This window comes from Nesoenas mayeri (genome assembly GCF_963082525.1).
Source record: "Nesoenas mayeri genome assembly, chromosome: 4".
In the NCBI taxonomy this organism is placed as follows: Eukaryota; Metazoa; Chordata; class Aves; order Columbiformes; family Columbidae; genus Nesoenas; species Nesoenas mayeri.
In genome coordinates this window covers 70,662,298-70,675,474 of record NC_137540.1, presented here as the reverse complement: position 1 = coordinate 70,675,474, position 13,177 = coordinate 70,662,298, and the positions used below count along the sequence as shown (strand labels likewise).

General features: G+C 40.4%; 1 protein-coding gene across 9 annotated transcripts in view; it reads right to left on the bottom strand.

Moving 5' to 3' along the window:
- Positions 1-423: 423 nt before the first annotated feature.
- CTBP1 (C-terminal binding protein 1) overlaps positions 424-13,177 on the bottom strand; it is a 69,118-nt gene continuing 56,364 nt past the window's right edge. For 7 of the 9 annotated variants that reach the window (XM_080343912.1, XM_080343916.1, XM_080343914.1 and 4 more), the window contains 4 exons: positions 12,527-12,657; positions 10,288-10,415; positions 8,072-8,189; positions 425-1,890 (listed from right to left, as the gene is read on the bottom strand). In XM_080343912.1, coding sequence (XP_080200038.1) covers positions 1,704-1,890; positions 8,072-8,189; positions 10,288-10,415; positions 12,527-12,657 — 564 coding nt within the window. In that variant the 3' untranslated portion in view covers positions 425-1,703. Of the gene's footprint in view, positions 1,891-8,071; positions 8,190-10,287; positions 10,416-12,526; positions 12,658-13,177 lie in introns of all 9 variants that reach the window. The other 2 variants (XM_080343913.1, XM_080343920.1) reach the window with 2 other exon arrangements.

The following is a 13,177-nucleotide window of genomic DNA, read 5'->3' as shown; positions in this document are numbered from 1 at the left end:
AGCTGTGAGTTTCCCCGACTCCACAGCCTCCGCACATTTTCCTAATGGAAGGGGAGCCCCGTGGGAATGGGGGACAGTGATTTGCCAGAGATCCCACAAAAACAACTCACCAAATTTCAGTGCAATTACTAGTTCAGATTAACAGTGAACAAACAGATAAGAAACTACCAAGGGGATGTGGGTCCAGGTTCACTTCTGCCCATCCTGGATTTCCTTCTTGCAACAGCTAATTTTATTTGATTTGATTTTTTATTAAATGTCAGGAACAGCCAAATCAGCTTCCAGCTGAAATCCAACTTGCCTTAAAACCACTTTCCTATTCAAAGAAACAAACTCCTTCAACAAAACAAATACAATTACATCTTGCTGCACGCTTCCACCAGCACAAAAGCAAAGAAAACAATGGACACTTCTCATGTTGGACTTCGGCAAAAGACGTTTATTATTATTATTATTACTGTTGTGTTGCTGTTGTACCTCCTTCTGCTCTGCCCACAGTGGTGGCATAAACGCTGTTACCATATTGTAGCTGATGATGCCGGTGTACAAATCAAAATCCACCTTAAATTTCAAACTCCATTAGAAACACAGGAAAAAAAGGATCAACATTTACAAAATGTAAAGGGAAAATGGTATGGAAAGAGGTTTTTCTTTTATTATTTTTCAAGCTTCCAAGACAGTATTACAAACAACAGAGAGCAAAGTAAAGCTAGAAATGAAATACTTGACAGCATCTGTTTAAAAATTACAGCTAAGAAACCTAATAAAAGTTGAATAAACAGTTACTAGAAATAAAAATTTTTACACATATGATATTTGTCTGGGATTTTTATTTCTTTAAAATAATTCATACAAATGGTTACAGTCACAAACATGATTTTAACCAAAAATATTGCTAGCCTACCACATTACCAGGAAGGAATCAATGTAGGCAATGAAATGCTGCTACTTTTCAGTAGTCTAGTGCCTTTTTCGCATACCACCAATAATATATACTTTAACTGGTGACAAAAAGCACAACGCTCGTTTATACAAAACCTGTTTTTTTCCTCAAAATCTCTTTGCAAGGTTGTCTTCGTTTTGAAAGAAGTGAATTCATGCCAAAATCAGGAGAAACTGGTTTTCTTTTGTTTACTAAATTATTCTAAAAAATAAGACAAGCAGGTAGAAAAAACAATGCACTGTGTGGCGTAGAAAGAAAAATGGGAAAAATTCATTGTCCTGAGAAGTTTGCCAACTGCCTCGTTTTTGGGCATGTTTTAACATAGAATAGAAAGGATTTTTAATCTCAAAATTGGTTTGCTGAATGCCTCCCTTATGTTTTGCCTTGTTGACAGCTAAGCAAACAAACCTTTTTTAATGTTCTAAAAACTGTACACAGACAAGTACATTCATGATATAATTAACTACTAACTTCTCTTGCTTAACAAAGAACCCATAGGACACAGAAACAGTGAATCAGTCCACTGGACAGGGACAAACTACAATTTATACGGAGGAAAAAAATGTTTCCAAATCTTCTTTTTGTCTCCCACCTTTTCCTTTTATACTGTATATTGGACCAGTTTCTAAACCAAGAATCCTCTCCTCCTGTAAGTTCATGGTTTTTGCCTTTAATCAAAATCCAGGGTTTGGTTTTGTTTTGTTTGTTTTCCTTACGCTGAAGCTGAAATCTCCGCTGTCGGGAATGCTGTTGTCGTAGGCTACAATTGGTCGCTTGGGTGGTCTCTATCAGCTTCTGGTTTGACAGTTTGGCCGGGGGAAGGAGCGTGGGGCGGGTGGGCGACAGCAGGGAGGCCGTGTGACAAGGACATGGGGTTGGGGACTATTCCTTCTACCGCCGCAGGTATGCCAGTGGAAGCCACGCTGACAACGCCCGGGGGATACCTGCTGAGAGAGGACAAGAACATACGTTAGAACCAAGAGACAACCGGCCAGAAAGCCCACCCGGCCTCCTCCTCCATCTACAGATGCTGCTTTTGTTCTCAGACCCGCTGGTTAAGCTCCAAATGAGATACCACATGCAGATGCTGCGAAATAAAGCAAGAGGTGCTGTATTTTACCCAAACGAGAAAGGTTTCCTAGATTGTTTCTTCAGATTAAATAGCAACAGAAATGACCTGGAAGTATCGCTCCTCTCACGGTAAACCTCAACAAGAAGTAATTAAGGCTCAGTCACAGTATCACAGTATGTTTGGGATTGGAAGGGACCTCAAAAGCTCATCCAGTCCAATCTCCCCTGCTGGAGCAGGAACGCCTAGGTGAGGTCGCACAGGAACATATCCAGGCGGGTTTGAATGTCTGCAGAGAAGGAGACTCCACAACCCCCCTGGGCAGCCTGTTCCAGGCTCTGCCACCCTCACTATGAAGAAGTTTCTTCTCAAATTTAAGTGGAACCTCTTGTGTTCCAGCTTGATCCCATTACCCCTTGTCCTATCATTGTTTGCCACCGAGAAGAGCCTGGCTCCATCCTCGTGGCACTCACCCTTTATATATTTATAAACATTAATAAGGTCACCCCTCAGTCTCCTCTTCTCCAAGCTCCAGAGCCCCAGCTCCCTCAGCCTTTCCTCATAAGGCAGATGCTCCACTCCCTTCAGCATCTTTGTTGCCCTGCGCTGGACTCTCTCCAGCAGTTCCCTGTCCTGCTGGAACTGAGGGGCCCAGAACTGGACACAATATTCCAGGTGTGGTCTCCCCAGGGCAGAGTAGAGGGGAAGGAGGACCTCTCTCGATCTACTGACTACCCCCCTTCTAATCCACCCCAGGTACCATTGGCCTTCCTGGCCACAAGGGCACAGTGCTGGCTCATGGTCATCCTGCTGTCCGCCAGGACCCCCAGGTCCCTTTCCCCTACACTGCTCTCTAATATGTAATTTCCCAGCCTATACTGGAACCTGAGGTTGTTCCTGCCCAGATGCAGGACTCTTACACTTTCCCTTGTTAAACTTCATTAGGTTATTCCCAGCCCAACTCTCCAGCCTGTCCAGGTCTCTGATGGCAGCACAGCCTCTGGCGTGTCAGCCACTCCTCCCAGCTTGGTGTCATCAGCAAACTTGTCCATGGAATACCTCTGTCCTATGACTTTTCCAGGGATTTTACCCCCCCACCACACCTTCATTCTCACACAGAAATTGTTGTGGTTTGAAGAAATATTTCTTTAAACTGATCTTGCAATCGTAGCCCCAAAAGAGCAACCATACCCACACATTCTTAAGACAACAAATTCAAGCCTATTAAACCCAAGTGACTTTTTCAGCACCAAACTTGCCACTGTACCTGTTTGAAAGCGAACCAGCAGTAGGTATACAGGACCAGTGCTTTAGGCAGATTGCACGAAGGAGAGATCCCAACACAAACCACTACGCATCGTTTTAAATATTTGTTACTCCTGGATGAACATTAAGGCCTAAATACACGAAAATCACCCTCTGATTCAGCTTGATTTTATGACAACTCTGATATTATTGGGCTGAAACCAATACACTGTTTCAGTCCTGAAGTTCAGATGTGATTAATAAACACAGCTTTTAATGGAAATAAGGGGTTTTTTTTAGCCAAGTACCTCAATATCAGTTTGCAAGTTATCTCACGCTGGCCACTCACACTGTCCCTTTGCTTCCCCATCATAACGCTGGACACTCATCCCCCGTTCTCTGCTGTATTCTGCTCACACAAGCACCCTAATGAGAGCGTTATCCATTTAAAAGCCTAAACACACAAAACTACCACTTACTCACTGTGGCATTTGCTAGCCTAGTATTTACTTGGAAATAAATGGGAGAAAAGGCACTTGTAGTCTAGTCAAGCTTTTTTCAAATATCACATTATTTTGCTTTCCCACTGGTGCTCAATGCATCAGGGAATTTCATCCCGTTCCAGTAGCACCTTCTCTGATGTAAAGTGTATCAGTGGTGCTCATCCTAAGTTCCTTCAAACTCATAGAAAATAAATTCAGAACCTACACAAAACTCAGAGGAGGCAAAAAGCTGCAGGAAAGCACATTTATTATGTCAAAGGGGCTCGGCACGGCTGTCCGACGCGGCACATTGAGATACCGTACGCCGGGCTGGTCATCCGGGGAAAGATTCCTACACATCACAGCACAGGCTGTACCTGGGATGGATAACCAGCTTGTGGACGATCCCACCACCTGTAGGACACAACTCTGCTCCCAACTGTGCACATATTTGCAGGGTTTCCTATGCTAATTAATTCTCCAGAGAATTAATTTGTGGTTGCTAATGGAATTCGTTGCTTGTTTCAGTACCTCAATTTGAATTTTATTAATCAAATTTTCTTCAATTCCTATGAAAACTGTCGGATTTGGTGTTGTTTTATTCCTTTAAATTTGATTTTGAAACAGCTTATGTGTTACTCTAGGTGCTTTGCAAAAACCACAACACAACGTGACAAAAGCTTCCATTTAAAAGCCCAACACGGCAATCGTTTCCAACACAGCATCACTACTTTCTAACAGCATATTCCCTGAGCATCAACGCACCAGAGCCAGCAGAAATCAGAGAGACAGACAATTCTACAACTGTGTTTCCCTCAGGAAGAACAGTGAGATCTGCCCCTCATGAAAATGGACAGTGCTGGGTCAGGAGCATTAGCAGTTACCTTATGAGCACATGAAGCAGTTCAAGTACGTATCTGCAATTCTGTTTTGACTCCAGATACTCCTTCTGTATATAAAAATACTTCCCTTGGACACCGAGGTTTAATAATTGGGATTCTACCTGCCAGCCCAAATCCTCAGACACACCTTCCTACAGACTTTTAGTAACAGCCAAAAGCCCCACGACTGTTTTTCTTGTCCTAAAGCTACACAGCGACAGGAGCCAAAAAGAGAACGTTCCTCTCTACAGAAACTGTATTGTGCTTGACAGCTCCTAACCCTATTTTGCCATTCTCTTCTTGAAATTTTTGTCCCTTTTTAATTTAATCATCAGCGTTGTTCAAATTGTACCTCCGAAATGAGAACACATAAACTCAGCAGCCTTTACACGTGGGTATTTCTACCCCACATAACCTTCCCTAATGCTGCTACTCATTCCTTTTCTATTCTAAACCAGCAAATACATTCCCTCCAGCACTTCATGAAGTTGCTCCCAATCTTCCTCCTCTGGCAGCAATAAACTGAAACATTTTGCAGGTAAAACGTCCACTGAATTAAATTTTTGTGAAAGCAGAAGTGAGAGATCACAACTCCTCTGCTAATTCTTACTGTTCCTTCCCCTTCCCTCACAATTATGAAGAACAATCCTATAGCCCTCTTAATTACAACTGAAAGACAACTGGAATTTCTATGTATTTTTTAACCTATTGTATTTTTTAAACTACAGAAGCATCTTGAACTCACCACATTAAGCTCTGTTCAAGAAACTCAATCTGTCCCAAAAGAGCTTAAAAGTTACAGTGCATGTTTTTATCTTACAAGACGGTTGGAAAATCACCAGTGAAACACCTCAACATGAAACAACTCCTGAATTACCAACATCTGACTATTCTCACCCAAGCACCTTTCCAGTACCTGGATATTCTCATCTTCTGACTGTTAGAAGGCAGAGAGATAGGTCGACGCATCTAGAAATTGCACAATCACTGTTTTCTGGCTGTGGGGTTTTATTTTGCCTACAACCTGCAGGCTCTGTGACACAGGTCATGGATCGGGGTTCTTTAACAGGCAGCTCAGGAACAAATAAACAGCGATAACACCAGAGCAGGTATGTTACACTGCTTCACCAAGACTACTACAAATAGTTCCTTCTAAGGAATACTGTTCATCTTCACTCTTGGGATAGGTCCTGTTCACTTCACCTTTCGTGTTGGGACAGCGTATTGCATGTCACACATCAATGGTTTTGTTTTCCACAGAATACCACGATATTCAGAAGATCTAGATTATATTCTGCTGATGGATACTCAGTGTTCTTTGCTCGTGATAATATCTGATAATTTAAAGAGCTCTGACCTACATCAAAACACAAGTAAATGACATATCCAGAATAAAATAGTGTCCTTAGTTCACCAAATGAGCAATTTGCATTTTTTACCATATAAAAAATTATCCGGGTCTTATCTTCTAGTGCAGTTACATGAGTATGATACAGGTATTAGCACATCTGAAACATCACACTGCCTGTAAAAGACTCCACAACTGTGTTAGTTGAACGTAATCTTGGATTGCAAAGACAGAAAAATTTGTTTTGAACAATCAATTCACATTCTGTACTTAATCCAGGTAGAAATTAAGCATCATCAAACACTGCTACTGAAACCAATTTCTTCATAAAGCCTGAGCTTCAAGTTCTGCGTATTTTATACTGCACAAAACATTAACTGCCTTTGGTCACACTCAACCACTATTCTACCATCTCTCCAAAAAGATGTTTAACATTTGTTGTATAACTTCTCTCTCAAAGTTCCCAAAATGAGTTTTATTTTGTACTTGAAAATAATTTTCAAGTTGAAAATTATTTAAGATGAACTTCCTTTGTTGAAAAAAATTGATTGAAACAATGTCTGAAAAAGGCATTCAGTTCTGTGCTTATCCTCCTTAAATTAAATACATACTGTCTTCACCTTGTAAACCATTAATTTCCAAATCATTCCTAAGTTAAAATCCCTCTCTAGCGGTGAAGCCTGCTTCTCCTGGCCTTCTGACCCCCCAAAATGAGCACAAACAACTGCATTTTATTTGGGGCACGCAGCCCCGTTCCCAAGCACCACGAGAGGGTTGGAGTGGCCAGTTGTGCTCCTGCCCCAGCTCTCCAAAAATTGAGGGCGTTAATACAACACACTGTGTTGAAGAGAACACACGCGCCTGAACTTTACATTTAAGCAAATAAAAACCACCCTTCTGCAGATATTTAGGGCTAGGGGGGCTTTTTCAAAAAATAAAGATCTCGATGCGATTCAAGATACACACACGCTGATAAATCCGAGTTGTTCTTTTCCTCTGGTGTGCTTAGAGCTGCTGATAAGGAGATGACAGCAGAGGGTGGTGATGCTCTCCTGTCACCTCTCTGTCCCTTTCTGTTAGAAGTCACTGGGACACAAGAGCTTTGTGTCACTTCTTGGCATTGCACGGCTGGGTTCTCATACGGGGTAACACATGCATAAAAAATCCTACATCTATTGAAAGTTTGGGGTGGGTCTCCTGAAGAAGGACAAAGAAATGTATGAAGGACAGCAGAAAGATTGGGACAAAGCAGTATTAAAAAAAATAACAAAAGGACTTGCACTGTCCCTTCCCTCAAAGCACTGAGGGAAGCAGCTGACCGGGGCTTTGTCAGCCACCTTCATCCTACTTAGGAGTAAATACCGTACTGGAAGATACAAAATTGCGGATGTTTTTTGTAAATAAAAATTGCGTGAAGCTGGCTATGAGGAAAAATCTGCTACTAGAACAGCTGCTAGGGATAAAGGGACAAAGAAAGACTCTCAAGCAAACAAACTACTGACCCTACATATTACATGTAAAAAAACTGCCCCTTTCTATTAATTATTAAGAGCTGCTTTCACAGTTGATTGAGAATACACAGATCAAGTCCCTCAAATGCTTTTGTTTAAAAATTAAATGCATAATTTAGAAAACACTACTTTGAACGTATTTTCATAATCACCATAGGCTATTCCACTGTATCCACTACTGAATTATTTGTTCTCTCATATCTGGAGGCCACAAAACCACGGAACAATAGTTTATTATTGCAAGTCCTTCTGTAAGCTACTGCTGCATCATTACCTCCAGCAAAAGGAACATAAACTTCCACTGCACTCACTGGACATGACCAGAATTGTTTTACTGGAATATACAGAAAACTGTACATTGTTCAGATATTACTAGCTACACAGAAAAAAGATAAGAAAAGGAAACATACTTAGGCACTGCATGACTGACTTCGACTAGCAAAATGAGATCATTCTCCCCAATGCAACAATTGTGAATACTGGGGTCTAATCTCAAACCACTTCATTTATTAATAGGAAGGTCTTTTATTTACTCTGGAACACCTACCTCCAAATTAAGGAGGTATTTCTTTCACACCGGCAGCAAGCTTACCTGTATGCAGCACCATTAAGCTCTGGATGAACCACTCCAGGATCCATGCTGGCCCAATGTGTAGCTGCAGTCAAATGATCTTTGTTAACACAGTTTTTCAGGCTGTCTGGAATACGACCTGGGATGCAGTGAGGGAGAGGAAATTAAAATATTAAAAATAATTGCGTGCCTTCTGCTCTCAAAGTATTTACGCTAAAAATAGTTATAAATATTTGCTAACTTCTGTAGGCATGTGCTACTAGTCTCCCCTTACAAAAGAGTATTTATGTTAAGCTTATTTCATGAAGATCTTTTCACTTGCCACGCTTGCCTTCCCATTTGTTCCATTACCATTTTCTGCAGTTCTCCTTATTTAATACTTTGAATGTTTTGGTGCCCAAAAATATATTCAAAGATATTTACTTTCTATTTTATAGAGCAGAATATCACTGACTTTTTTTTGGAAAAGCAGAACAACATATTTATTGTCAGATGGTGGTCACAGCCTGCATTCCTTCCTTGTACACCTTTTTCCAATTAGCTTCTCTCTCTCCACACCCTTTCCCCTCTGTGTTTCCCTATGGCTTTCACATATTCAGCTTTATTCCACATTTCCTTTATCTTTCCTGCGTTTGTTTCACCACAATTCAATGTCACCCTCACCTCCCTACTGTTGGCCTCGGTTTAATCTTAACTACAAACCACGTGCAAACACTGAAGTGCTGACAGCTTCAATACAAATCAACGATTTAGAAGGCTGATAGCACAATCACACACTTCAAGAATGTATAGAACTGTCTTCCTAGGCACAGATGTTTGGGCTATTGCACAGTATTGAACACAAAAATAGCTCCGTATAGCTGACTTTTATTTAGTTTTCAGATCTTAGCCTGTTAATGCTTATTTGCGCATCGATTATCACTCAAGTATGTATCGTACGCTGGTGTCTGCAATGACTCCCAGAGCTGTTTGGGAGCAGGTAATAGTTACACAAGAACTTAATGAATATACTATTAATATGAGAGCTCTTCTGGAGTATAAGCACAAGGACCAATTACAGCAAAGGGATGGTCCGACTCCTCAGATTACCCCTAAAACACCAATAAATAGTCCTGTAAAGGGCAACTCAGATCAGGAGTTCAGGAGGTGCCTTTAATCACCATCCCGAGGAGCATCTTCTGTCTGCACAGGCTATAAATGAAACTAAATTGCCCAGCTCCTCTAGAAAAGGCCACTGCGGGTGCTTTTTGTGTAACAGAGAATGTGCTGGCACTGAACTGCTCTCAAGGTGACACAGATGGCCCCTCATGTCCGCAGAGCATTCAGCCTATATCGCCAGGGGGGAAACAGCGAAGTTCCACTAAAGAAAGAACATTAGTGCTTAATGAATCATTTTCCACTATGAAAATCCTCCCTTTTATTTCAGGCTACAAGGGATTCAAACTAATGCCAAATGGCTCCCTCTTCTCATTTTATTTATTAGCAGTGCATGTTCAAGACATAACTGTTTTCTCTTATGTGAACAGTTTACAATTACATGGTAGTTATATAACAAAGAGACTTTGCTCTTTAAAATGCCAGACTTCTTTAGAAATGCTTTAAAGAGAGGAACATCTAAACTAGAGCACCCTCCAAACAAAACACGGAAAACTTTGTTTTGACATAGAGAACGAGTTGTTGGGATATGAGAATTACTAGGAACAGCATAAAGCTCTAGATGCTTTATCTCTGAGCATCACAGCTTTAAATACACAGAAATTCCACATCATCCTCCAAGACAAATTTGGATGAACTTCGGAAAATACAAAGGAGCCAAAGGGAGAAAATTAAAGGAAATTGAACTGCTCAAGACAAATACAAGGGGGCACCTAGGGAAACCTATGAAATATTATCAGCAATATCTGGGTTACTTGCAGTCAAACCCATCAAATGTGTAATATTTACAAGCAACAACGAAACACATGCAAGTTTTTCACATATAAGTACATTTATGTTGTATGGAAAAAGTACTTATTTTGCAGCGCCTGCCTTCGCTGTAATTGCAATGAACCTCCAAAAATGATCCGTTCTGAGAACACACTTGGTGGGGATCTGTTAGTTTCTATATTCCAAGTATCAGAAGTGGCCAACAAAACCTAAGGTTGGTTCTTTTCAGCATCTTTCAAGACTAAAGAATGAAAAAGTTTGTCAAAAAAAAAGAAAAACACAGTGAAGGAGCTACTGAGGTGAGTTAGTACCTGTGATCGCCCTTCGGATCTCCCGTGCTGCTTCCTCCCGCATCTCAATTGAGGCTTGTTCGCTATACCAGGCTGCGTGTGGGGTACAGATCAGGTTTGGTGCATCCTTCAAGGGGCCCTGACTAAAGCTAAATGAAGATTTAAAACAGGATTAAATGACAAAAATATTGGGGGCTGGGGAAGAGGGAGAAAAGGGGAGGGAAAAAAGGGGGGGGCCAGATGGATTTGTACATACACAGATTAATTTCTACAACAGAACTGTATTTCTACTCGTTGTTGGGTTTAATCTGTCAGTTAATTTAATACACTATTCATGGTATAAATAAGCAACAATCACTTCTCATAGACTCAAAAGGGTAGAATTAAATAAAGTAGCAACATTAGCTTCTGTCCTATGCACTTATTCCTCACTACAACCACTGCCGCTGCAGTTCTGGTGCAGAAATGCATGAAGCAAGACCCAAATCAATTCAGGATGCCATTCTATTTGTCCACTGCATCACAGCTTTACTGCATTAGCCAACAAAGCTCTGTCCTCTCAAGAGTCACTGTCAATGTGACGTTTAGTCACTTAAATAAAAATCTTACTCTCAGCAGCCTCAACTTTTTTTTGGCAACTGTTGTTTTTTGTTCTTTTTAACTATTTTTTCTTTCCTGTTCATTTACAGAAACTTCACAGAAAGAAGGAAAATTACTTTACACATTGATTTTCAGGCAAAGCAATAAACCTGTGTAAAAGTGCTGTCACAGAGTAAAAAATCTGAAAGTAACTGAAACTTACTCCTCCTATTTATTTCCAGTTTTAATAAACTTAGTCAATTGTAACAAGAGGAGAATATTTTAAGACAAAAGTGTGTTTTCAGAGTTGGTCAGAACTCATAAACCAACAGATTTCATCTGTAGTTCAATAAACATCAGAATATCTGGCAAAACTCTTGAATAAAGAGTTGCACGCTGCGATCAGATAGACACGCAGCACTGAAGCCAAAGGAAATTGTGGCTGTAATCCTGCAGCTGAATCTCTGCAGATGGCATCTCCATGCAGTAAATGTGGCTTCCTAGAGGTGCAATGTTCTGCTGGTGCAGATCTGAGCTCTGAATTGGAAGAACGTCCGTAGCCCAAAGTCCCACGAGCTGTTGGGCTCTGGCATTGCATAGCATTACTGCATTGTGACTACATTTAGAAGTAAAGGTATGCATACATAAATTTCTGTGATGTGGTATTGTGTCTCAGTAGATATATAAAAATTCTACCCTAAAATAATACTATTCTTTTTTTTTAAAGCTTCTATTACTCCCCCAAGCTGATACGAGAGAGATTGTCCTCTCTACAGTCTTTACAACCTGTTGTCAAGTACTGAATCTGTTCTTTTTCAAAAACTTATGTGGATCATTCCAATTAAAATTAACATTTCTCCCTGCCCAGGGTGAACAACTGAAAAATACCTTGTTACACACTAAAACTGAGCTACATCATTCTGTTCTCATGACTCGTAACTCAGAAATCAGGCTCAAGACCCAAGGACATATCAAACAGGCTCATTTCTGACTAGGAGCGTTGATATCGTAATACCAACGCCACTATGGCGAGTGGTGTATTTCTGCCTAAAATGCTGGACTTCTCGGTGCCATCCAAAAACCAAAGCTTGTGCCACCAGCTCTGCTCACGACAGCAGAGTTACTACTCCCCCGATAAAGGGCAAAACAAACCCAAATCTGCGCTCTAACTTCCTTAACTTTTTTTGCAACCTATTACATTTATGGCTTTCCTGCAGAGGCAATCTGGACAAAAACATGGCTTTACCTGCAGTAAAGTGTCCTGAAGTAGTTATTTCTCACACCAAATCTCAACATTTTGCCTTCTGAAAAAGTCTGTTCGGACATCAACATTAGTTGCCTCCAGTGTTGCACCAATGACAAAGGAACACTCTACTCAAAGCCATGCTTGGGATTTGAACCCAAGTCCCTTCTATTTCCACTATATAAACCCACTGGATTTTTACATTTTTTTAAAAGGAATTAGATCTTGGAAGTCACTGTTTTCACTTCTGACCATATACACAAGCTCCATATCTACATTTTCATTAGTCCAGTGCTGCACAGATTCGCGTTGCTTTGCTAAGGAGTATTTAGCTACCAAATGAAGGGAAAACTCCATTTACTTGTTGCTGTTGATTGTATCATGCACTAAGACTTAAAAATAAGAAAGTGAACAAAATAAAAAGAAAAGGAAAAGCACCTGAATGGTTCTGACTCATGTACATCTAAGGCTGCCCCTCGTATCCTTCCTTCCTTCAGGGCCTGTGCAAGTGCTTTTTCGTCTACTAACCCACCTCGAGCTGTGTTGACCAGGAAAGCCCCTTGTCTCATCTAGGGAAAGTTAAAAACAAGAATGATGAAATAAAAATAAATGAAATAAAATAGTTGTGGCATTATTTTTTACTCAAACGAAGCATCCATTACAACAAAGGCTATTCAGCTGGTTTAACCTGTAACAGTTTGTCTTCCCTTTCCATTAGAAAGTACCACAAAATGTGATGCTTCTAACGTAAAATGCTATTTCACAGCACTCAATAACCTTTTGTTTCTTGTAAGTAGTGTCTTTTAACAGAAGCGTTGTTTCAGATATTGTGCAGTAACATGATCAAAAGACGCAACTGTGCATATGAAAGTGACAGATCATTTTATGCCTTTTTGTTTCACTGTGAAATTGCATGAGATAGAAACTACAACACATTCTTAAACAAATTCATATTTTGTGATTTTCAACTTTCACACAAGTAAAAGCCTACATGATTTTTTCAGAAAAACCAATGCTTTTGGATTTTCAAACACTTTTCCCTTCAGTTGCCAAACACAGTACATCTATGTTTTATTCATTTTTGTTTCT